The sequence below is a fragment of the Orcinus orca genome, chromosome X, assembly GCF_937001465.1.
Source record: "Orcinus orca chromosome X, mOrcOrc1.1, whole genome shotgun sequence".
Classification (NCBI taxonomy): domain Eukaryota; kingdom Metazoa; phylum Chordata; class Mammalia; order Artiodactyla; family Delphinidae; genus Orcinus; species Orcinus orca.
Genome location: NC_064580.1, coordinates 112,281,397 through 112,305,511, shown reverse-complemented (window position 1 = coordinate 112,305,511; position 24,115 = coordinate 112,281,397). Strand labels below are relative to the sequence as shown.

The following is a 24,115-nucleotide window of genomic DNA, read 5'->3' as shown; positions in this document are numbered from 1 at the left end:
CTTAATCTCCTTAGTGAGGGGGACAAATGGCTTGGGGACCAGCCTTGGCTAGGATGGGGAAGAGGGATGGTGACTGTCCCATTCTGAATAATTAGGGGGCAGAGAGACTGGGGCTGGGCTAGCAACTCTGTCCTTGGAGGCTAAGCCCTGGAGCATCCCCCCTCCACACTTGGGGAGGGAATTTCGTATTTCTTTCCAGGACAATAAGAACATCTGTGCCAAGGCAGAGGAGGAGGCCGGGCGCTCCGAGGCATCTCTGCCCGAGTCTCTTGACACTGTCCGATTGTTACTGTTTCAGTTTCTGCTTGGATCACCGACCGTGTCCATTTAGAGCAGGCTGGCTTGGGTAAAGACAGTGTAGGGCTGAGGAAGGACAGAGAGGACCTGTCCGACTGGGGGTGGGGGTGTGAGTTGGGCAGGGAGCTGGACTGACTCTAAAGTGACCAGGTTACAAATAAACCGCTGCAAAGTACGGGATCAATCTTGCATCCATAAATGGGAGGAAGGAGCACTTCCACTGTCCCTCTTTCCCTGGGGTTGATTGCTGTTGATCGGGTCCAGTTTGTTTGTAGCCTCCTTACTCTGACACAGTGGGGTTCAGCTTGACCTTGGGGTAAATGGATGAGGAGCTTCAGGTTTGATCCTTATATGGGACAGTTTGCTTTACAGGGAGAAAAAAACTGGCTACTTCCTTCCTCCCAGCTCCAGTTGCAAACTGATGGGAGTTAAAGTGGGGAGTTTACGGCTCCCTGCAAACCCATTCCCAGTACTGGAAAGTCACATCACCCAGTGTGTTCTGATGAGTGCAGCCGGTTCTGGCCCTATGAAGTCGGCCTGGGACTGGGAATGAACTAAGGCAGCTCCTTATTTTCTTCCTTACTCAGGACATCCAGCTCTGGAACTGGGAGTTCTGAGGACCAGGAGGAGGTAAGCATCTGCCTCCTGCATAATTAGCTACATCAGACTCAAAAAACATTGACGGCCCATCCCTTTGGGCATCATGCTGTGCCTGGCACGAGCTAGTAATCCCGACCCGGTCCTGGCCCTCCCGAGTTTACAACCTTAAGTCACACGATAATGACACAGATCCTAAAGGCGGGCAGTTAACAAATAAATCCACTTGTCCGCCAATCACAAGGGACCCATTGAGGGAGCCACAGAGACAAACAGGGCCCCCTTCAAAGAGCTTCCAATCTGGTGGGTAAATAGGTAAGACTGAGTGAGGGCTTGGGGGAAGAGGTTCAGGCGAGGAAACGCGGTCAATTTGGGCATCACCGAACAGACTGTTTTAGAAAAAAGTGCCCATTGACCTGTGGCTGGGTTTTCTGTTCACTTGAGCCGCGCCTGCCACCCCGGACTGAGGTTTAATTCCAGTCCTCCACGCGCGTGGGGTGGATACAAAGGGCTAGAGGCAACGTAGCTCTGCGCCCGGGAGGTGGGCAGCCCGGGACTGGGAGGCGGGGGCCGAGGCGATCCGCGTGGGATCGCCCCTTCTCCTTGGGTGGTCGGGGCGTGTCAGTGGCCCTCACCTCTCTGGGCCTCACGGTCCGCAGCTAAGTTTCCTCAGGGTATTTTCGGGACAGTCCCCCTCCCACCCCATCCCGCTAGTCGCTAGTCCCTGCTGTGCACTGCGCGCTGGTGGCACAGGTTTGGGGCGGGAGCCGGGAGGAAGCTCTGGGTACAGTCATCCCATGCGGTAGGGTCGCAGCGTGTCCCCAGGGCGCGCCGGCCAGGCCCGGGTTGCGGGAGGCGCCGTGGCCCGCCCGTCCCCCAAACACTTCCGACGGGCGCCTGCGTCCCGGGCGGCCGTCGAGGGCCAGGCGAGGGAGGGGGCGACCCGGCCCAGGTTCGCGCTCCCGGGCCGTGCGCCCGCCCACGAGGTGCTGGTGGCCGGGGGACGCCGGGGCTCCCCCGAGGGCAGGCTGCGCGCCTCGCGGGGCCGGGCCGCCGCAGGGCCTGAGCGGGCGAGCGGGCGAGGCATGTGTGTGTGCGTTTCTGTCTGTGCGGCGGGACTGAGCGGGAGAGCGAGCCGCCGACCCGGGAAGGGGTGGGTCGGGGAGCGGCGGCGGCGGCGGCGGCGGCGGCGGCGGCGTCGGCGGCGGCGGCGGCGGGAGGAGCGAGCCGGGAACCAGGGAGGTCGGCCGGGCTGGCGGGCCCGGAGCCGCGGGGAGGGAGGGCGGAGCGCCGAGGGCGGAGATGGGGCCGCGGGAGGGAGGGGGCCGGCGGGGCGCGGCCAGGGGGCGGGGCGCCGGGACCTGGGGAAGATAAGAGCGTGCTCGCGGGGAGCGAGGGCGGGAGTGAGGGAGGGGCGGGGGACTTAGAGACCAAAGAGGAGACAAAAGGACGGGGTGGGTGGGAGGGGCGTAGACAAGCGGGGGTAGGGGAGGGGCGCCGGGGGACGCCTCGGAGGGAGGGTATGTGTGTACGGTGTGGGGGGGCTGGTGTGGGAGGGACTTAGAGAGGGACGTGAAGGGACAACATAAGAAGGGAGCGCGGGGGTACGGAGAAAGGGGGGTGGGCCGGGAGTGCTCCACCACGCTGGCCACGAAGGGGAGGGGAAGCCGCGAAGGGGAGGCCGCTGGGAGGAAGGGCCACACACAGGGAGGGGGATCCTGGGGATGGACAGTCCGCGAGGAAGGCGGGCCGGGGCTTCGGCGGGCTCGGGAGGGGAAGGGTGAGCAGACGCGGGGAGAGGGAGTGCTGCAAGAACCCGAGGGTGGAGGCGGATGGGCGTGTGTGGAGCGCTGAGGGCAGGGATTTAACGCTGCCGATCGGGATGACCGAAAGACCACGGTGGGGGCCGCACAGACGGGACGGGGCTACCAAGGCAGGACGAAAACTGCCCAGGGGAAAGTGGGACCTACGAGGGCTGCAGAAGGATGGCGGGGGCGGCCTCGGGCTCGGCAGGAAGGCGCCACCACCGCCCTCTGCCCGTCCCCAGCGTGCCCCGCCCCGTCCGGGGGCCCTAAGGGCAGGGGCCTGGGCCGAGGGGGAGCCGAGCCAGGGCGGTACCATTCGGAACAGAGAGGGGGGCTGGGGGGGAAGGGAGGAGCCAGGGGTCAGAACCCTGTTGGGGGCGGGGGGGGCCACACCCTGGGAAAAAGGCTTGGGCACATCCAGAATGGACCAATCAGCGAGCAAGGCCAGGGTGGCGTCAAGGGGCAGCTCCGGCCAATGGGAAGGGAGAACACTTCGGAGGTTCGGAGGAAGAAAAGAAAAAAAAAAAAGCCCCACGAAACAACAATCGAATCCGTTTGGGGGCTTGGAAGGCTGGGAGTGGGCGTCGTTTATAGCACGTTCCAGCGCCTGCCCTCCCCTTTGAAGGATGGGGTCGTTTGCATCACTCCTGGGCCGCGGGGAGCACACGGAGCTGAAGAGGGTCCCGAGAAAGTAGACGGGGATTGGCCGTTTACAGGGGGCACTTGATTGGGTGCTTCGATTTGGGGGGGTGGGGTGGGTGGGACGGAGGTGGCAGCTTTGTGCTCAAAAGAGTGAAATAGAAGGTTATGGTCTCTTCGAGGGAGGCAGGAGTGGGCAGAGGTCCACCATTCCCCCTCACTGGCTACTGACTTAAAGTGACAACCAGCAAGTGGATCGCGGATAATCTCAAACCAATGGATAACTTAAAAATACCTCTTGAGCTCTGAACACTATCAACATATTCAGTTCCCTTCCCAGCACCGGGCAGGTTCTTGAGAGGATGAGCAGTGGTAGTCCGGGCCCACAGCTGCCACTGGGAATTTTATAGACATTTATGGCGTGGCTTTCGGCTTCGGAGTTAGTCTAGGGTCCCACTGCTTAGTCACTAACTGCAATCTTAAGCCTCTAAAATAAAGGCATTGGGACTAGTTACCTTTGAGGTGGAAGCACTTGGGAACTGATCTGGAGAGTGATGGGCTCAGAAAAGAGGGCCATATTGGTGGGGGCCATTGCAAAAGAATATTCGTGGAGTGGCAGAACTTTTGGCCCAGGGATTCCAAATGTCTGCAAAGCTCCTGAAACTGTATGTAAAATGGTGTAGGTGTTTGTGCATTTTTCTGGGGAGGGTTCATAACTTCAAATTCTCAGAGGGTTCTGTGACACACAAAAATTAACCCCCATCTTGGTCTAAAAAGAGTAGGGGGACCCATCTCCAAGGCAGGAGGTGAAGTGCAGTAGTGGCTATGTCCTTTCGGAATCAATGGAGGGGTTTCTCCAATTCCTTGTGAGGACTCTTGGCTGCAGGGGCCCTCTCGATACGTATTGTCATCCAGAGAAAGGCAGGTTCCTCAGAGCCGAGAAGCTGACGTAAACTGCCATGCAGCAAAGTAATGCTTGAATAAACTATAAACAATGGTGAGGAGTTGGCCCTGCTTAGGAAGTAAAGGGAATAGAGCTTTACTTCTGAAAGCTCATCTACCTCATCTGTAAAGTAAGGGTAAAAGTGCTAACTACTCTAGATAGCAACCTGTGTAAGCCGGGAGGCTCACACATGAAAAGAAAACCATAGTGGTTAGACTTAAAGCTGAACCCAGCTTCAGCACCATCCTAGGACCAGCCTCGAGCAGAATCCAATTGAATGATTTGTGCATAATGCTGCTAGGTTCAGAGGTTAAGAATATACAGTATTTAATTACTATCCCTGACTCTTTAAACTGGTTGTTTATGGTTATATCCGACATGATGGATTTAAGGTTGTAGGCTAGGGTAACTTCCCTCCAGTCCAATTTAGGACAACATAGTCCTTGGTAAGAAAATAAGGTCCCCTGACAAGTGCGACTGGAGAAATGCAATGAGGAGCATCCAAAGGTGTCTTGTCTAACTTGAAGGAAATGGGAAACAACACAGAACACACTCCAGTTAAATAGATTAAAAGAACGCCTTTATTTCTAAAATGTGGCTTAACTACACCCACGGTGTGCTAAGCCAGTTTTGGAACTGATCCTGCAGCTCGGAGTAAAACCGGACCAATGGAGGAGCAGTCAGGGCTCCCAGTTACAGGCACCAAGGTGTCACTACTCCAGCAACTCAATCTACAGACTTTTTCTTCAGCTGTTTTTTGTGACGTATGGAGAGTCGTTTTGGATTTCTCTGTACGACAGAGAGGTCCGACCTTGAGGAAGACCGGTAGCCCACATCCTCTGCTTTTATAGGCTTAATGATATGGCCTGGCTTGGTGACAACCTTGGGCATAGTCAGCTTTTGGAAGGACCTCTGGGTGTTCCATGTAGATCCTATAGGGGTCTGAATGGTCCTTTCAAATTGCTGATGGTGTGTGAATGGATATGGAAGCATCCGCACCTAGAAAGGAAGGCAGAGTGATGTGGCATGAGCCAGGCCTGTAAACTCTAATGGCACCTGGTCAGGTAGTTTTAGCACATAGGCCATAGTTCTACACAATGGTTGCAGTGAGTGAAGCTTCTGAGAGGCTAAGGTATCCCCATGCCCCCATCCAACCTTAGGAGTGCCAATCTGCTTGATGGCATATGGGAGTAGAGGGGCCTAATTTGGATTAGAACCTCCCTTCCCCCAGGCTTACACAACAATCTAGAGATTGAAAAACCATCCCAACAAGGCCCCTGCAGCTATAGGAACACTACAGGAGCTGCAGGTTGCTGGCCCCTAGTGGGTCTCCCTATACAACATTGTGACTGCAAGACACATCTGAGTATTGGTGTATCTCTGTGACTCTCCTACCCTCTTCATGCTCTTAATCCCTTCCTTTCCTCCCCTTGATTCACAGGATTGATGTTTTACGGAACCCAAAGATTTACTCCTGAATCCTGAACTCTACCAGGCTATTACACTTAGCTTCATGCTCTTCCCAAGTCTCATTTCCTTGCCCAGGATTCTTCTTCACTCCCCCAAAGCGCTACCTTCAGACATATAAATAATCTTTAAACACCTCCCCAATGGCCAAAGAGGAGCAAAAAGATGTAAGCAGAAAAACGGGTAAGTTACAATCAGTAGTCTCTAGAGATACTCAATGGAAGACTCAAGAGAAGCTGAGTACTGCCGGGCAGTCCTGGTGGTGGTGAAGGACACAGATTCTTTAGGTTAAGGGAGGGTCTTAGTGGGGTTGACAGCTAGATCTGTGCATGTCACCCAGAGCAAAAGAATAGAAAAAAACACCTGCACAAAATATGCAGTCTTGGGAGGTTTTTCCCCCTTTGGCTCAAAGTGCTTTATTCTATTGCATGCTGGGACCTGAAGTATATATAGCTTATTAAAAAGATGAAGAAAATCGAGGGAGATTCTTGGAAAGTTATTTGTCAATTTACTGTGACTGTATTAAAAAACAAATAGTTAAGATTCCTGGAAGGGAAAGGTGATCTTTATTGAGGTCTGTACTCTGCCCTTCGCCTAGAATCCGGGCCCGGTGAAGCACCCCTTTTCTCTCCCTCTTATCCCATAACTGCTTGTTCATTGCCTATTTTCTGGTTATATATCCTCAATTGGGATTACAATTCAATTTATGCAGCAAAATAAGATCAACAGAGTATTACTGAAATGATATTTTCTCCTCTCTTCTGTACCTATTAAATAGCCCTCCCCCACTTCAGAAGGAAAAATACAACTCATTTCAATATTAAACCGGCTGGGGACAGATCACAGGGCCACAGACTTTCAGAACTGAAGGGAACATAAAGGTCACCGAGTCCAGTCTCATTCCCAAGTCCCTTTTACACATGCTCACAACCCCAGAGCAACCCCTTCTCTCTTCTGACCGGCAGAAAGTTTTTCCTTGAACTCTGCCTTTCCTCTAACTTCTGCTTTATGTGACTTCCACACGACAGCCTTCATTATACTGGAAGACCATGATCATGCTCAAATCTGCTCCTGTCTTGGGTAAACATCCCTAGCTCATTATCACATGACACAATTTTAAATCTTTTCATTGTCCTGAACAAGTACTGGTTGATCTTCATTTTTCTTAAGATGCAGCTTAAACCTATAGCCTCTGAACATTACCTGGACTATAAACAAAAGCCTGCAGAATGGCAATTCTTAGTTTGCTGAGACCCATTTGCATCAGCATTATCTGGGGGTACTAGCTGAAAATGCAGATTTGGGGGCCTCACCATTGCTGCAAAGATTATCCTTTAAGTTTTAACTTTCCCAGCCAGTAATTAAAACAGCAGAGTCAGTTTGGAATTATTCATCTCAGAGCCAGTGAAAAGAAAAATAGATCCGATTCTGTGGCCAAGATCACACATCCCTCTTGACCACAGAGCACCAGAACGCTCCTCCCAAGCAGGAGAGCCAGGCAGCAAAGAGGAGGTTGCCAAAGGGCTCTCTATCCCTCACCTGATGAGCCACTGCATGGATGTTCCGCTTCTCATTGAGAATCACATTTGGCAAATTCTTGTCTTTCCTTGGAGGACCCTCAGGGGCTTTAACGAGAAACCTGGAAAGCAGAACGGCAGGACGTCTGACTAAGAGCATTAAGGACTTAGTCAAAAGGGCAGAGAGGACACATGAGGGTCAAGTGGGAGAACCTGGTGCCCTTCTAACAGGCTTTCTTCCTTGTTCTTACCGGCGTCTCTTCTTGGCACTGGGCTTCAGGCCCACACCACCCCACTCGCCCCAGCCAGGCAGAGTCAGGTCCACATCCTTCGGCTTACTCGCCTCCACGGCTTCCCTCTTCTCTTTCAAGAAGTCTCTGATGACATCATCCCCAGCAAAAGCTTCCTTTATCATCTGCCTTTGATCTCTCTCTTCATCTTCCTGGGAAGAAATGAACAACAGCTACAGCTTGTCTCCTGAGCCGAGGTTCGTGGCAAGACCGCTCAACTGCTGGGTCGTGACATTTTAGCGCCCCCTAGGGGGAAGTGCGGAACAATGATGGTCTTGCACTACAAACCCATCGGCAGCCAATCAAGCTCCAATCTTCTCTCTAGGGTAAATATCCCTAGCTCATTATCATATGACACAATTTTCAACTTTCAATAAGGACACTGCAGGGTAGAGGAAGGAACGGCCTGTGTTAGGAGGGGGAGCTCCAAGTGGGCCTGGCCAGAATGTGGGGGTCCTCCAGCTTATATCTCTGAAAAGACAGGCACCACGGCTCCTCACTTGAGCAGTTTCAGTGACTTAATCGGGGAGCCCCCCCGCCCCGGATCATTCGAGATCCCACCGAGTAGAGCAAAATATTGTCAACAGCTCACCGACTCACCTTTGAGTTGTCCTGCCTGGCATCTGGTCAGAGCTCTGAGTGACTCCCTCTTTCCTCTGAGGGCTTTAGAGTCACCCCAGGGAGGATTCGGTGGCTCAGAATTTAAGGCGAGGGAGTCTCAGCGGCACTCACAAATTTGCATCTACGAAACTGTCACTGGGACAAGCCGGGCCCATACTACTCCAGACCTCTTAACTGCCGCCATGTGCCCCCAGCACAGAACTTCACTGATTCTATTCCTCGCGGAGGAAGGACACTTTCCACACCAGCTCTGATACCCCCCAATGGCCCACGACCCTGGCTCTGCTCACCAACTCCTCTACTGTCGTGGGAACTGCCAAGGACTTCATGGAAGGAGATTTTGTGGTCAGGAGGTTCTGGAGATCAATCATTTGCTCCTTCCTTTTCTTCTCCTTGGGGACACCAAGATGATTACTTGGGTTCCTCTCCAACTGCTGCCCTTCTACCGCAACTCTGGGAAGCTCCTTGTTTTGAAAACATCCTTCTTTGCCCAGCTCCTCCAGTTCATCCAGAGTTCGTGCTCTCTCAGGCCTCTGCAGCAACAGAGGCTCCTCTTCCTCCCCGGCAGGTTCCTCTCTCTGGACCGCCAGAACTGTCCTCGTTGAACTCAGTTCTTGCTTCCTGGACTGATGGCTCTCCCTGTTGAGTTTCTGAGACAGTGCCCTCAATTCAGACAGCACCTCCTGGCTGCTAAGATCTGGGGGAAGAAATGAAAGCTGTCGGAAAAGTAGGGTGGGAGCTGCCTTGTCAACAAGCGTCTACTGACCTCTCGCTGGGCGCTGGGCACCATGGGAGACATGCTAACGGGGACAAATGGGTAAGAGAAGATGCCATTCGCTGGATCTCCTGGCAAGTTCACTAATCATTACCTGTCAAGTCGTGGACAATGGAGTTTAGGAGTTAAAAGCAGCATGTTGGGAAGCAGATGTCCGGGTCCTATTCCCAGCTTTGCCAATGACTCACTGTATAACTGGAGCTGTGGCTTATTTCCCCGTAAACTCTGCTTGGGAAGATCACCCCAAATTCCAAATTTGTATTAAAAGAGCTGTTTTAGCCAGTGGCCTCTAAATTCAACTTCATTGTCATTTATTATTTGTAATTGCTAAAAAACTGTGATTTCTAATTTGTAATTTACACTGTAATTTCCTACCTGTAAAAACTGTATCCAGCATTGTTTTACCTTAAAGCAGCATTTCACAATCTGCTGTGGCAGAGTCAAGTAGCTCACACTTTCCAGCCACGAGCATCATCTGAGCAAATACTGCTAGTCTCTGAGAGCCCCGAGGGAAACACAGCCGTGACATGCTTTTAAACTGTCCCTTGCGTTGACTCAAGTTGCCTCCATTCCCAAGTTCATCCTGCTCTCTAGCTCTGGCTTGAAGCCACTGGAAGAAGCTACTTAGATCTGGCCTGAGGACATGCATGTTTATTTTCAAGGACTAACTTTCCTTGCTCATTCTGTTTGGGGTCCATGCCTTCCCACTATTTTAGGATACTATTTCCCCAAAGGTTTGGGATCATTCTATTTACCATCCAAGGAAGTCCAAATCCACCTTTCATTCCGCAACCAACTGTTCTACACATTTCACTAGATGGGCAGCTTTTGAGGGGGCTTGGGAGGAACCATCTCAGCCTGCGGTGCTGCTTTCTACAATCCTCTCGGAAGCGACTGCTTGCCAATTATTAATCCCAGAAGTCTTTAGCTGAAAACCCTAAGTAAAGGTCCTCCAATACATTCTAAATGACAGCTCGAAAAACAAACTTTTTTTTTTTTGCCACTTGCTGTCGTGTAAATGCATTCATTATTCCTCTAGGAAATATAATCGGACCCAAGAATCTGTCCAGATTCAGGTGATTTCTGAAGGCAGTTAGTTTCCTAAGCAGGCTTATAAGGCTTTGTCCCCAGAATGGGAACTCTGACCTGCCTCAAGGGTGCTAAGGCTGCTAATTAATATATAACATGCAAATCGAGTCTGAGCATGGCGTAACAATTCTAATTTACCCTGTACCTTGTGAAGTCATTCATTCCTATCAAGAAAATCACACCCCATATCAACATATCGACAGACAACTGCAGCGATGATTTGAAGACACTTCATAATGTCTCAAAATACGCCTCTGTGTCTGTGGGTGTGAACAACTTTCAGATTTGCCAGTCCACCACATGTACTTCTCACTGGCTTGTGGGTACCAGTGATGTTAACTCCTGCCCTTCCTTCAAGGATGGTGTACTTCTGTCTTTCTGAAGACTGGACACACACTCTAGAGCCATGCAGATGCCTGCTTATTAAATGCCTTTGAAGGAGAATGGTCATGACAAATCTGTTTTCTCTTCAGGGACCCAGGGCACTCTCTTGAAAGTACCTAGAGCCTAATCACTCTGTGACACAGGTGGGTGGACCCGGCTTCCCTCTCAGTCTGCCAAGAGCACCAGCACTAGGCACTCCTCCCCTCTGGTCCACCACTGCTCACCTTTTGCTTCTTGACTGCCCACCGGCTTGGCGATCTGGTTGAGCCCAGACTTTTGTCTAAGTGATCGCCTTTCCTCAAATTCTTTCAACAGAATTTCTTCCGCCACCACTGGTCCTTCTTCCTCACTTTCAGGAGCCTCCTGGGCTGCAGGCTCTGCAAGTTCTTCAGGGTCCCCCTGGACCTCAGCCTCTTTTGTGTCACCTGAGTGATTCCTGAACATCCAGGGGTTCGGTCTGTCTGCCTTCACCTGCACCTCATTCACCACGTCAGGGACAAAGGGTTCACCCTCTTCCTCCGCACCTCCCTCCTCTTCCGCACTCTCGGAGGCCACCTGGATCTTCTGCATCAGCTCTTTGTTCCTGGCCAATTGTTCCTGCATAGCCTGGCGAGCCTGGAGGAAAGGGTCACGGCACGAGCACCTTGTCATTAGTGACCACAGTAACACCTTTCTTGGTCCATTTCTTAGAGCTGCCTCCTCTCAATCTGACTTAAGTATTTCTTACTGGTACCTACTGTTCAAACTGCACATACACCACTGTGTTAACAGCTATGGAATAAAACAGAAGACAAATTCTTTGTCCTCAAGGAATCAACATGTGAAACAAGGTTTTAAAAAAAAAAACACACAACTCCTCTCCCCTTTAACTGGACTTGCCTTCAATGCTGCTTCCCTTTCATCTCTCCCTTTCCACCTTGTTCCCGGTCATTTTCCTCTCTGCCTTAGAGATTTTCTGATGCCTTTTTAGAGTCCTGGTTTTCCAAGCATCCTCATGGCTCTTTCCCAACTCTGCTTCTGCTAGCATCCTTATGGATTTTCCTTTCTTTCCTCCAATTCCATCTCTGATTCTTAAGAGAATGGTATTGTTTTACATATATCAGTAATGTGAACAGAGTGATCCCCCCGGTAATATTAGAGAGTAGCCTCAGAGTCCCCTTGCTGAAGTTGTCTTAAATCAGAATAAAAGTTAAGGCTTTACCTACACAGCTGAACAGCGAGCCTGGATGGTCTCTCACCCTGATGGTCTCTTACCTCCAGGTCGTATTTGGCCATAACTGCCTTTGACTTTGCCCATTTCCCACTGTTCTGGTGCTTAAGGCTCATTCGCTCCTGGAAAGAAAGGGCAGAGTGAGATCCTTATTGCTTTCCGGGGAAAGCTGGTTCAAGGGTTGGAGGCCAGAGGCAGCCTCACCATCATTCTGGCCTTTTCGAGTTTTTCCAGTTCTTCCAATGCTGCAGCAGGATTGACCTTCCGCAGCTTCTCGAACTCTTTTAGGGCTTGCTTGGCCTTTCCTTTCTTCAGAAGTTTGTGATACCTATAGGATGAGAGAGGGGTATGGGGGAAGAGATTTAGCTGAACCACTGGCGCCACACACGAGTGCCCCGCCACACAAGGGGTTTCCCTATGTGGGGGAATGGAAAGGACATCACAGAGCTAGCTGGCTGCAGGGAGCCGGCTCGAGACATGCGACGCCCCGCGGGACTCTCAGTCCCTGCAGCCCCCAAGGGCAGACCTCTGCAGAGCAAAGAGTCCCCTCTGCTTCTAGAACGCAAGGGAAGAGCAGAATAGGATCCAAAGAGGCAAAAAGGCAGGAAGGAAGCCCTACTGGCCTCCACAGCTGTAGAACTCAAGAGCTCATTCGGCAGAACCACTCTGTGATGCCCTGGAAGGGAGAGAAAGTAATTGAACAGTCCTCTTTTTAGCAAAACCAAGACGGAAAGCCAAAGCCACAGGAGCAGGTACTACTGAAGGAGGCAAAACTCTCTGAGGTTGGTTTGAAAAAGAAAGAGGCTAGTCACTACTCTTTGGGACCTCTCCTACATGACCCCAGCCGCCATGGGCAAGGTTCTCTCCTAAGGACTCGTGATTCTTCCTCGTCACTTTCTTCCATGGAACCCAAGGCCGGTACACAGGGGCCTCCTTACTTTTTGCTTTTGATTTTCTTCTCTCTTCGAGCCCTGGCCTCATAGTAGGACTGCAGGGCCCGGGCCCTTTGAAGCTCTGCTCGGCGCATCTTCACCTATAATGAATGACATTTACAGTGACCCCTGGGTTTGATGGCAAATGCTGGGAGAAAGAGAGCATGTCTGGGTGGATCAAAGGGCCTAGCACACTTACCTCTTCCAGGCTCATGGCTTTGAGAGAGGCCTTTTCCATGGGAGTCAGTAAAGGGTCCGTCACTGGCTGCTTGTTCTTATGGAGGAGATTAAAAATCTCCTGCTCCAGGGGAGTTCTTGCCTTAAGGAGGTAACAGAACACTCTAAGTCTTAAATCATGCTCCTAGAGTCTCCCTCTTTACAATCCTATGGCCATATACTCTATGACATTATAATTGGAATCATGAACTGGATAGGACTGACTGTCACAGCAAGAGAAGGGGGTTCCAGGCTCGCTGTTCAGCTGTGTAGATAAAGCCTTAACTTTTATTCTGATTTAAGACAACTTCAGCAAGGGGACTCCGAGGCTACTCTCTAATATTACCGGGGGGGGGGGGGATCACTCTGTGTTCAGATTACCAATGTATGTAAAACAATACCATCCTCTTAAGAATCAAAGCAGGATGCCCTTAAGGTCAATGCTGGCAGGAGAGAGGAACAGCAGTACCAAATTGTCAGTCTTAAAGAGTTGCAAAACAAAACGGTCCCTGTATTGTTATGTATATTTGAAGCACAATACTCTTAACATAAAGTTAGGGACCTCAGATCCATATCAGCCTCCTTTTAAGAATACTTCTAGAGAAAAGGGGAGGTTAGGTCTTAAGATGAGCACAAAAAGACACTGCCTTTAACAATAAGACCTTCAGGTAATTAGCCTGCTTCCTGACAGTTCAAATTTAACTCTCATCAGTTTCTAACTTTGGCTCCAACTCCTCAGTTGCCAGTTAACTTTGCATACTAGGTGGTGTCTACGCTGATGAAATGAATGGACTGTGAACCAGTGACTTTACATGTCAACCAAAGACCCCATCTGCTGCTTGACTGATATTGTGAGGATGGCTAAAATAATCAGGCTGATCGTGTCATGGTCCACTTTGGCAAGGCACAAAGACAGCCTGGGGCAAGAGCCAGTTTCAAACCTCATGCACGTATTTTATGTGGTTTTCTTCAACGACCATATACATCACGGTCAGTGTTAAAACTTACAAGTATCTGGACAAATGCATAAACACACATCATCACACGTTACACGGCACTATTGATCTAACCATAAACCTACTGAATAGTAAAGGTGCATGTTCTTCCATTTTTAGTATTTGCAGTAGTAATCAATCACAGGCTACAAAGTGATTTATATTACAATGTTGTAATCTCCCTCCAATTCAATTCAATTTACAAACATTTATTGATTGCAGCTACATTCCAGGCACTTGTGCAGGGTGCTACGAATACACAATTAAGATAGTTCCTGTCCTCATAGAGCTCATAGCCTTTCAGAGGAAAGAGACATATGCACCACTAACAACATAATGGGTTAAATATTAGACCACAGGAGTAATCACAGAGGAAGGAACAATTAATTCTGATTAGGAGGTGGGGCAGCTCGGGGAATGAAGAGACTTTTTTTTTTGCGGTAGGCGGGCCTCTCACTGTTGCGGCCTCTCTGGTTGCGGAGCCACAGGCTCCGGACGCGCAGGCTCAGCGGCCATGGCTCACGGGCCCAGCCGCTTTGCGGCATGTGGGATCTTCCCGGACTGGGGCACGAACCCGTGTCCCCTGCATCGGCAGGTGGACTCTCAACCACTGCGCCACCAGGGAAGCCCCAGGAAGAGACTTTTTGAATTAGGCTTTGAGGCATAAGCACAATTCTACAAGGAGGTGGAAAAAGCCAAATGGAGAGATGAGTATAAGCAAAAACACAGACCTAGAGAAAGCAAAGGTATGTCAGGGAACAATGCACTGTCCAGTGTAGCTAAGATGCCGGCACTTCTGTCTCATTCGGTAAGTGGAGAGCCTTTTGAAGGATTTTAAGCAGGAAAGTGATAATCGGTTTTGTGTTTTGGAGACAAAATCCTGGTGATTGTGTAAGGGGTTCTATGGAAGGTGTCAAATGAAAATGAGGAGGAACCAGGGATGTGAGAGTTATTACAGAGACAGAACTACAGGACTAGACCCCCTGCATGGGCTGGGGGTGCTGGCAGTTGAGGGGAGAAGGAGTTATGCCATTGACTGAGTTATAGCATGAAGGTCGTGGTATAGAGCTTCAGGGTCTGGGGAAGGAAAATGCCAGGCTTTCTTTGTTGTTGAGAAGTTTAGGTGCACAGGGGAGAGCCAGGTGAGGCCTGCTAGTCATATGGAACATGGGTCTGGAACTCAGAAGGAGTTGAGAGTGATCTGTACCATGTTTACAGAGCAAGAATAAAAAGGACTAAGGAGAGTCAGATAAAAAGCAAAACAAACAGACAAGAAAACAACAGCAGGACTACGTCACAGAAGCCAAGGGAGAAGTTTTAACCACATGATGTGTTAATAGCGTCAAATAGGCTGAAGACGCAGAGGACTTGGGATCTGGCTACTGGGAGGCCCCTTGCTAACACCTTCTGAGAGAAGTTTCAGGAAGGCAGTAGGGGAAGAAGGTGAGAGAATGGAGACCAGCTCTTCCCAAAGCATGTTCCTCAGCAGCTGACAAGATTTACTTCATTTTTTAAAAGTTTAAAATTCAATGTGTTCAATTTTTAATAAAATCATCCTGTCCTACCTGGGTTAGAGTAAATCATAGGGGTTTCTTTACTATCTTTTCATAGCCTTTAAAAGGCTAGCGTAGGGGCTTCCCTGGTGGCGCAGTGGTTATGAATCTACCAGCCAGTGCAGGGGACATGGGTTCGAGCCCTGACCCAGGAAGATCCCACATGCCGCGGAGCAACTAAGCCCGTGTGCCACAACTACTGAGCATGTGCTCTAGAGTCCGTGAGCCACAACTACTGAGCCCGCATGACACAACTACTGAAGCCTGCGCGCCTAGAGCCCGTGCTCCACAACGAGAGGCCACCACAATGAGAAGCCCGTGCACTGCAACGAAGAGTAGCCCCTGCTTGCCACAACTAGAGAAAGCTCGTGCGCAGCAACGAAGACACACAACAGCCAAAAATAAAAATAAATAAATAAATTTATTTTAAAAAAAAAGTCTAGCATACACCGTGGACCGCCAATCTCCAGTAGGGGCATGTGGCATTTTCTAGCAACGGAACCCTACCAAACACCCCACCCAGTCCCACTCCCAGGGCATACTGAGAAAAGAAGGTTTTGAGGAGAACACTTTGGGAAATGCTAGTGTCAGTTGCCAGTGGAGGGAAGGAGGGAGTGGTGGGAAGTTACCTCACATCATTTCTAGCACTTTACAGTTTACAAATGCTTTCTCACACATTATCCCCTTTAATTCTTCTCAGCTAGAGTCAAACGGAATTTTAGGAAACTGGACCAAAACTACAAGTGCAGACATTTTGGATTCTTAATTTCCAGAAATACTAGTATATTGCTAGTCCTTGGGCTTTGCCCTCTAAGGCACTGCCAGCCACAAAGGACCCCCTGACTTCTCTGTGCCATGTTGGTGTAATTTCTCAAAGATGAACCTTAGGGCTTCCCTGGTGGTGCAGTGGTTGAGAGCCCGCCTGCCGATGCAGGGGACACGGGTTCGTGCCCCGGTCCGGGAAGACCCCACATGCCGTGGAGCGGCTGGGCCCGTGAGCCATGGCCACTGAGCCATGGCCACTGAGCCTGCGCGTCCGGAGACGTTGCTCCGCAACGGGAGAGGCCACAACAGTGAGAGGCCCGCGTACCGCAAAAAAAAAAAAAAAAAAAGATGAACCTTAGAATGAATGGTACAGCAGGTTTGTGTACAGCATCTGGGCCCCACTCTGTCTCGCACAGGGAGTTCCTGGAGATCAGAGGCTACGCCATTCTCAGTGCAACCCGCCCCCCCCCCCCCCCCGCTTCTCATCTTTAATGACCAACTCGGCTTTGACCTGCCATCTCTAAGGTCATACCAGCATCTGGAAAAAGCAAGGTGCAGAACAGCGTGTAGTAGTCCTACTACTTTTCTGATTAAAAAAATGAGGTAAACATAAATATATCCATAAAACTCTTAAGTTAACAACAACAAAAAACGTATAAAAAAGTGGTGATCTCTGGGTGAGTATGGAGGTAAAAATGAACAGATGGGGGGACAAGGGTGGGGTCAGACTTTTCTCTATGTATTTTCTATACTTATTTTTGAATCCTGCAAATTGTATTACCTCAATTTTTTCCCCCTAAAGTCTCCCTTCCATCCTGCAGCCACACTTTAAACCTGGTCTCTTTTTCATGTGGAAAAGGAAGCATCCTAGAAAGCAAATGGTGGTGACTTCAACAACAGTATCCGAAACAGAGCTTATCCCTGTAATGAGCAATGACTTGCTCAATTTCTAGCTATGGCGGCAAGCCATGTTTACTTTGATGATCTTTAATTACCTCAACTTCCTGACACATAGGACACCATTTTCGGATTTATAGAAAGCAGAGAAGCCATCTATCCATGGTTTGGGCACTGATGTTTTGGACTATTTTTCTACTAAAGACAGAACACCACATTATAGACTGCATAACCCATGGTGTATTGGAAAAGAAAGGCTAGCTGTTCTGAAGTTGTTCAGACTAAAAATTGAAACTTTAGGGACTGACACAGGATTACTAACTTTTAATTTTGCCAATGGCATAACTACCGTTCCACCCCCAACCCCATCATTTACTACCACCATCATTTTGTAAAGGAAAAGCTATTTCAACACCATTAAAGTGGAAAGAATAACCTCATAATAAAAAAGAGCTGGCAACCTTACACCAGCATACTCACAGTTGTCCTTTTACTTCAGACGGATGAAGCATCTGCCAGAGATCATTGTTTGGGAAACCCAGTGCTAAAATACCTTTTTTATTTTCTGCAGCTCAGTCATAATGAGTTACTTGCTAGACTTCTAGTCATTATCAGCAATCTGCTATATTTTAATATGGTATTCCTTTTCAAGCAAACTTTGGTTCTGCTGCTCATATATTCCTCCTAAGGCATCATTAATGCTGCCAGGTTCCTGATCGTCCCAAGGTCAGAATGTCGGCTTTAAAAGCTTTTTTAAAAAAATCCAGTGTGTGAAAAAGAAAACATCATTATGTTCCTTCTCTATTGGCAATCAGATGTGGTCACACAAACACATGCAAATAACCATGCAGTGGACAATCCAAGCTGAGGAAGCTGAGGAAGGGCGATGACAGAGCTATGGCAACTGGCTACGAATCTTGCTCCCCCGCCCCCTCCCATTTTGACCGCTCAACTAAAATGACTGCAGCTACCATTTCGGCTTAAGGTGTCCAACAAGACCAACTGCAGGCTCTGCAATGTCCACGCGGTGCAATCTCACCTTCCAAGGTGTGCTATCCTCGTGTTGCACTTACCTTCCAGCCACTGACCACATGTTCGATGGGAGCAAAGATGGACTGCTGCTTGCTCAGGGGAAAAACCAGCTGCTCTGCTTGCCGGTTCTTCTGCACGACGGGATCCCATTTGGAGAGGACTTGTGAGGTTTTATTGAATGCCACTTCTCTGTGGATCTGAAACAGGCAAAGCACACAGAAAGAAAGAGCCATGAAATTAAGCATCAAACTCAAAGGACCAGCAGGAAACTAAGAGGCCATGTTTCTTAGTTTAAGAAAGAAATCAGGATGCTAGAGATTAGCTCTTGCTTACTTCTCAGGACTAAGCTTCCCCTGAGATCAGTTTTAATCTTTTCCAGGGTGAGGCAACCACAACTTTCCTTCCTCCCATTTTTCAGGCCATCCCCCCTTCTCTTCTTACGCTACTTTTCCTTGTCAGTTCAATTTCTCCCCCTTAATGGACCACATTTTCTTTGACTCACCCGCTCAATCTCTTCTCTGTGAAGGGGTAACTCCACAGTCTTCTTCGATTTGACTCTATTCAGCTGCTTTTTCACAGCAGCCAATGAGGATGAAGTTTTAACAGGCTCAAGCAGATCTGAAAGGACCAGCTTTTCTCCTGATCCTGCAGAAAGGACAAACTTTCTGGTCAGACTGAGAAGTGAGGCAAAACCTCAACATCACATAGGGAGAGACCTCAGTAGAAAATGCTGGCGGACAGGCAGGTGTGCAGGGAAGCAGGAATAGTCCTCTTACTTCAGTCACTAGCCAGAGTGACGCCACTGCCTTCCTACATTCCCAAACGTGTTGGAAGGTGGAAGACAGAAAACTATTTAAAACAGTCATTTGCTTTTCTCCTGGTCTTTCTGCTTCCAGTCTTGCCCCACTTCAATTCATTCTTCACACAGCAGCCAGAGTGTTTTGAAAATGTAAATCGTAGCACGTCATGATCCTGCTGAAAATCCTCCAATGGCTCCCCATTATACTTTGGTCCCTGTCTGTCTCTCCAACCTCATGTCATCCACAGATGGAGAATGCTCCAGCCGCACTGGCCTTCTTCCTCTTCTTCAAACATGCTGAACGTATATCTTCCTTAGCGCATTTGCGCTAGCTGCCCCCTCGCCTGGAATACTGCTCCCTATCTTTGCATGGTGACTTTTCTTGTTATTCAGATCTCAGCTTAAATTTTGCCTCTTCAGAGGCTTTTCATGCCCAGCCAACCGAAAGCAGCCACTTACGTCACTTGACTGCATCATCCTGTTGTAATTCGCTTATTGTCTCCCTGCACTAGAATGTAAGCTCCACGAAGTTGCGACTTATTCCTAACTGTAGTCCCAGAATCTGATATATGGTAGAGGCACGGTAAGTATTTGCTGAATGGATAAGCTTGGAAGAATATATTGTTACCAGTTCTGGGAGGTTATGTCAATGGTTACTAGAAGCACATAAGTCATTCAAGCTGCATAAGCTGTGAATATGGTGGAAAAGATTTGGCATCTAGACTTGTTATCAAGATAAAATCAAGTTAAAACACTGCCACTTACTAGATCATATATTCTCAATCGGGATGATATCATTCCCCCACCCAGGGGTAAAAACTGGTTCTTCGGTGGGCAGGGGTAAAAAAAAAAAAAAAAACACTTAAGATACAGCCATCCCTTGGCATCCATGTACAGGGGACTGGTTCCAGGACCCACCAAGAATACAGAAATCCAAGGATGCTCAAGTCCTTTGTATAAAATGGCACAGCACTGATATTTGCACATAACCCATACACATCTTCCCGTATATTTTAAATCATCTCTAGATTACTTATAATACCTAATACAAAGTAAATTCGATATAAATAGTTGCTGGTATGCGGGATAAACTCAAGTTTTGCTTTTTGGAATATTTTGAAATTTAAAGTTTCAATCCACATTGGTTGAACCCACAGATGTAGAACCCACAGTTACAGAGGGCTGACTGTATTAGTTTTGTGTCCCTCCAAAGCTCAGCCTTACCTAAGAAAATCTTATTCCTGGTGGCAGAGTAGGCGAGGAGGGAGGGAGGAAGTGAGGAAAAGAAATGCCTAAAAAGGCTCCTCAGGGGAGCAATAAAGAAAAAAGTTTGAGAAACACTGTACTGGGTGAAGGTCCTTGAGTAGGTAACTTGACTTCTCTGAGCTCCAGCAGTAGAGGAGAGATTATCTGCCTGTCCGAACTCAATGCACTGTGAGAACTCAAATAAAAATGAAATCAGGGACATGACTAAGCTCGTGAGAGGCAGCTGTCTTCATTTACATCCCTCTATCCTAGAAGTAGCTCATCAAGCTCAGTGGGAGATCCTGACTGTGGCCTTTTGGCTTTCTTCTAGAAATGGAAGAAATTCAAGAGCATCTGACTACCCTTCTTCACCCCCTCGCACGGTAGTGTTTATGGTATGATTCATTAACCACATCAAAAACAGCTGGGGGCTTCCCTGGTGGCGCAGTGGTTGAGAGTCCACCTGCCGATGCAGGGGACACGGGTTCGTGCCCCCGGTCTGGGAGGGTCCCACATGCCGTGGAGCGGCTGGGCCCATGAGCCATGGCCGCTGAGCCTGTGCTCCGCAACGGGAGAGTCCACAACAGTGAGAGGCCCGCATACCACACACACACAAAAAAATCAAACGCTGGGAAGTGACCATTATGCTTTTGGAACTCCACAAGTTCCATGCAGATAGTTTCCTTTGGTTAACTTACCTTCAGAACTGACACTGAACTCTGACACCTTCAGACTTGCCTCAGATCTCTCAGCCAATTTCCACCTGAAATTAAGCAAAACAGAATACAGAAAGAATGGATACATTTTTCTGGGGAACAAACACTTCTCTCTTCAAACAATGCTTTGGTTTCATTTCTATTCTAGAATCAGGTTTTGTCATAAAGCAACCAGGAAATCTGTTCCTAAGCTGGACATGGTAGTCTAACCATCTCTTAATGTAGGCTCAGCCCCTCAAAAACACAAGGCAATGCAAGGTAGGCATAATGAAAAAGGTATTGGACTTGAATTCAAACATATCTGGATTTGAATACTAGATCTGTCACTTATGAGCTGAGTGACTTTGGGACATGTCAATCTTATTTTCTAGTTGAAGAAACTGACATGCAGAGAGGATAAAAAACTTGCCTACAGTCTCCAAAGTACATGCTCTGACAATTGTATCTTCATTGTCTTAGGCACTCAATAAATGTTAGCTGCAGATAAGTCTCATGGAATCAGCTAGTTATAACCTGTCCAAATCGAAGGGAATGTTACCTATTCTTTCCATCAAGTGAACTGATTGCTTCCAGAAGCTTTTGATGCTTTCTTTCTCCATCACTGTCCCCCTGGAAACAGAAAAGGAAAAACCATCAGAATGATGAGGGGAGGGAAAAGACAGTATGGCAATTGAGGCCCATGTAAAATCTCTCATTCTTTTGGTCAGTGGAGAACTGGTGAATCAGATGAGGTCTGGCGTGCAGGCATTCCAGCTCAAATGGAAAGAAATGCTTCAATAAGCCAAACTCCCTCACTGTAAGGAACATAGAGCCTTAGTAACCAGGAGCTAATGCCATGCCTCTGTCTTAACTTGTTTTGAGAAGAAAAGTGCCATGAGAAAAATGTTTCTGTATAGAATATATAGTGTGATCTGACACAGAAACTGACATAATAAAATCAATTTAAGTAGTTTTGTCAAGAGAATAAAGAGCTGGAATTCCTATAGCAGCTGTTGGAGACCCAGCTTAATTATGCATATGTATATTTCAGTCGGATAATCAAATAACCCTCTATGGAAATCCAAACTTGGGAAATAGGGAAATCATATAATACCATGTGTTTTGGTCTTATATACTCAACTTAAGCAACCTGAGGACAGTGTATCTTATATACGATCTTGGAATTCCCATAGCACTTAATACAATATCATATACATGAAACACTAAATACAGGTATTCTCTGCTTTTTGAAAGTTTGCTTTGCTTTACGCCGCTTCACTTTCACAAAAGACCTACATTAGTACCTGCTTTTGCTAACTGAACAAAATCTGAAGAGGATTTTTGCTTTTACAAAAACAAACAAAAAGCCTTAAAATGAAAATAGCCATCTAGCATTTGTTTTGCAGTGAGTTGTTATAGAGGCAGCACATACTCAGAGTGGCACCACCAAGCCCCTTCCCTGGAAACTACACTTAGCATCTCAGCATCAAGCTGCCATAGCTTTGAACTGTCTATGAGCATCTATGTTTTATCTTGATTTATTTTGTGTTTCCATTAGCAAGATGTGTCCTAAGGTAATAGCTTCTTTGCTTTATGCCATTTTAGCTCATGAAAAGTTTCGTAGGAACACTCTAATTTGGGTAGTGGTGGAAACCTGTAACTAATTTATTTGTGAGACCTGAGCAAGTATAAACAATGTTGTCACCCCTTTTCTTTCCAGGAAATGTGGCATCTACCCTAATTTTGAGGCAGAAGGGAAATTGGAGAAGGCGGTTTAGTGGGTGTCACCCACCTCATCTTCACTGGTGCTCAAGGGGTACTCTCTTGGCAAATCCTCTAGTTCTTCCTGTTGGTTTAAAGCCAGAAGGCTGCTAAAGGAGATAAAAGAGAAATATTATCACTTGAAACAATTTTTCTTATGTTGAAATGATCTCTAAAACATAACTGCAGTTCTCAGTACAGAACAGTCCTATCCCCTGGAAGAGGTGCAAACCAAGCAGTGTGAGCATCTTTGGAAATTTGTCAAGACGTAAAATTTAGACTGCATAAGGCAGGCATCACCTGCAAGAGGTGAGCACTGGTTAGTAATACCCATACAGAACTGCATGAAAATGAAAAAGATCTAACACTCTTCAGTGACTGATTGGCACTCCATTTCCCACTGACCTCTGGTAGGCTGTAAAAATGTCAGACCCTAGGTAAGGTGGCAGAAGACGCTGTTGCTAGCCCTTGAGGCAAGGCAATATCACAATCAACATTTCTAAATCCTCCACGTGGAAGATACCTGTAAAGGTGCAAGCTTACTTAAAAGTGACATCTTGATCATTTGTTCTCAGGAATAGGGAAACGGGGAATTGGAAGAAAGCAGCTGGAGCTTGCTTGGCAAAGTAGGTGCTTAATTTAGGAGACTGGTACCCAGAAACAAATTATAGAGTCTACCATTATCTACTGGTATATGTCAAACTCTGCTAGGTACCCATTACTAAACAGATTATATTTAGTTCCCCCGGCGGCAGGCATGAAACGCCACAGAAAATGTTGTGGATGACTCCAATGAGCAAAGGTTTCCAAGATAAGAGGACTTTATAACGCAGTCACTGTCTGCGCAGAGGGTTGAAATGCTCCCCAGCAGCTGCAGAAAAAGGAGTCACGTGATGAGGAAAGTGCAACACGTTAACTTAGCTGGAGAGGGACAGGCCGCATCAGGACCAACAGGGATGAGACTAAAAAGCCGGGGAGTGGAGGGAGCGAATTAAATTAAATTAAAAGGGCTTTAAAGGATGGATCATGGAAATAGTAACGAATGGCGAAGTCTTGGGAGGGGAACCGACGCCAGCTAAAAGGCGGACTCCATTTCTCAAAAGCCCGGGAACCCGACCCACAACGAAACCCAGACCCCTCTTCCCCTCCGCTACGCCTCACCTCTCCGCAGCCCGACTCGAGCTCATCTCACCAGCCTGGATCTCACATGGGCCCGGAGCGGAAGCCGAAAGGAAAGCAGTTTCCGTGCCGGCCGCAAAGCAATTTCTGCTTCCGCCAATCACGCGCGACAAGGTGCGTCACTTCCGGCCCGCCCCGAGGCGTGCGAGAAACTGGAGCCGCTTCGGGAGGGTTCCGCTGGGAAGCGGGAGACTGGAGATAAAAGCTTGTCAGCGGACGACGCTTTGCTTACCCCACCCGCCCCTCAGCCCTCTGGCGCGCCAGCGTCCGTCCTCCCGGCCCTCCGGGTTCCCTCGCGGCGCAGGTGGGTGAGCTTAGCGGGAGGGTGCTGCGCTGTTGGCAACCGGGCAGAGCTTCCTGCGTCTGTCCGTGATCGACAGCGTCCTGCGAGCCTGCTGCCAGCCAGCTCGAG

The 24,115-nt window shown here is 48.6% G+C and overlaps 1 protein-coding gene across 2 annotated transcripts; it reads right to left on the bottom strand.

Moving 5' to 3' along the window:
- Nucleotides 1–4,844: 4,844 nt before the first annotated feature.
- On the bottom strand, nucleotides 4,845–23,814 carry UTP14A (UTP14A small subunit processome component). Of its 2 annotated transcripts, none has more exons than XM_004280535.4 (15): nucleotides 23,686–23,814; nucleotides 22,556–22,634; nucleotides 21,323–21,393; nucleotides 20,767–20,831; nucleotides 18,527–18,669; nucleotides 18,066–18,221; nucleotides 12,766–12,885; nucleotides 12,573–12,667; nucleotides 11,839–11,962; nucleotides 11,679–11,756; nucleotides 10,649–11,039; nucleotides 8,467–8,873; nucleotides 7,517–7,707; nucleotides 7,288–7,387; nucleotides 4,845–5,280 (listed from the first exon to the last, which is right to left on the bottom strand). In XM_004280535.4, exons 1-15 carry the CDS (start codon nucleotides 23,709–23,711, stop codon nucleotides 5,008–5,010), a joined length of 2,319 nt encoding a protein of 772 aa, XP_004280583.2. In that variant the 5' UTR covers nucleotides 23,712–23,814; the 3' UTR covers nucleotides 4,845–5,007. The 2 variants fall into 2 exon arrangements, with proteins under 2 accessions (XP_004280583.2, XP_012392461.2); XM_012537007.3 differs by having other exon boundaries at nucleotides 22,556–22,631; nucleotides 23,686–23,762.
- Between the last annotated feature and the right edge of the window lie 301 nt (nucleotides 23,815–24,115).

Bases quoted from the DNA above. Each gene is read 5' to 3' on its own strand.
- UTP14A (XM_004280535.4), bottom strand. From the start codon at position 23,711: ATGAGCTCGAGTCGGGCTGCGGAGAG. The intron at 20,832-21,322 runs GTAACATTCCCT...GCTTAATTTCAG, and splicing joins TCACTTGATGGAAAGAATAG to GTGGAAATTGGCTGAGAGAT. The intron at 7,388-7,516 runs GTAAGAACAAGG...TCTGCTTTCCAG, and splicing joins AGTGCCAAGAAGAGACGCCG to GTTTCTCGTTAAAGCCCCTG.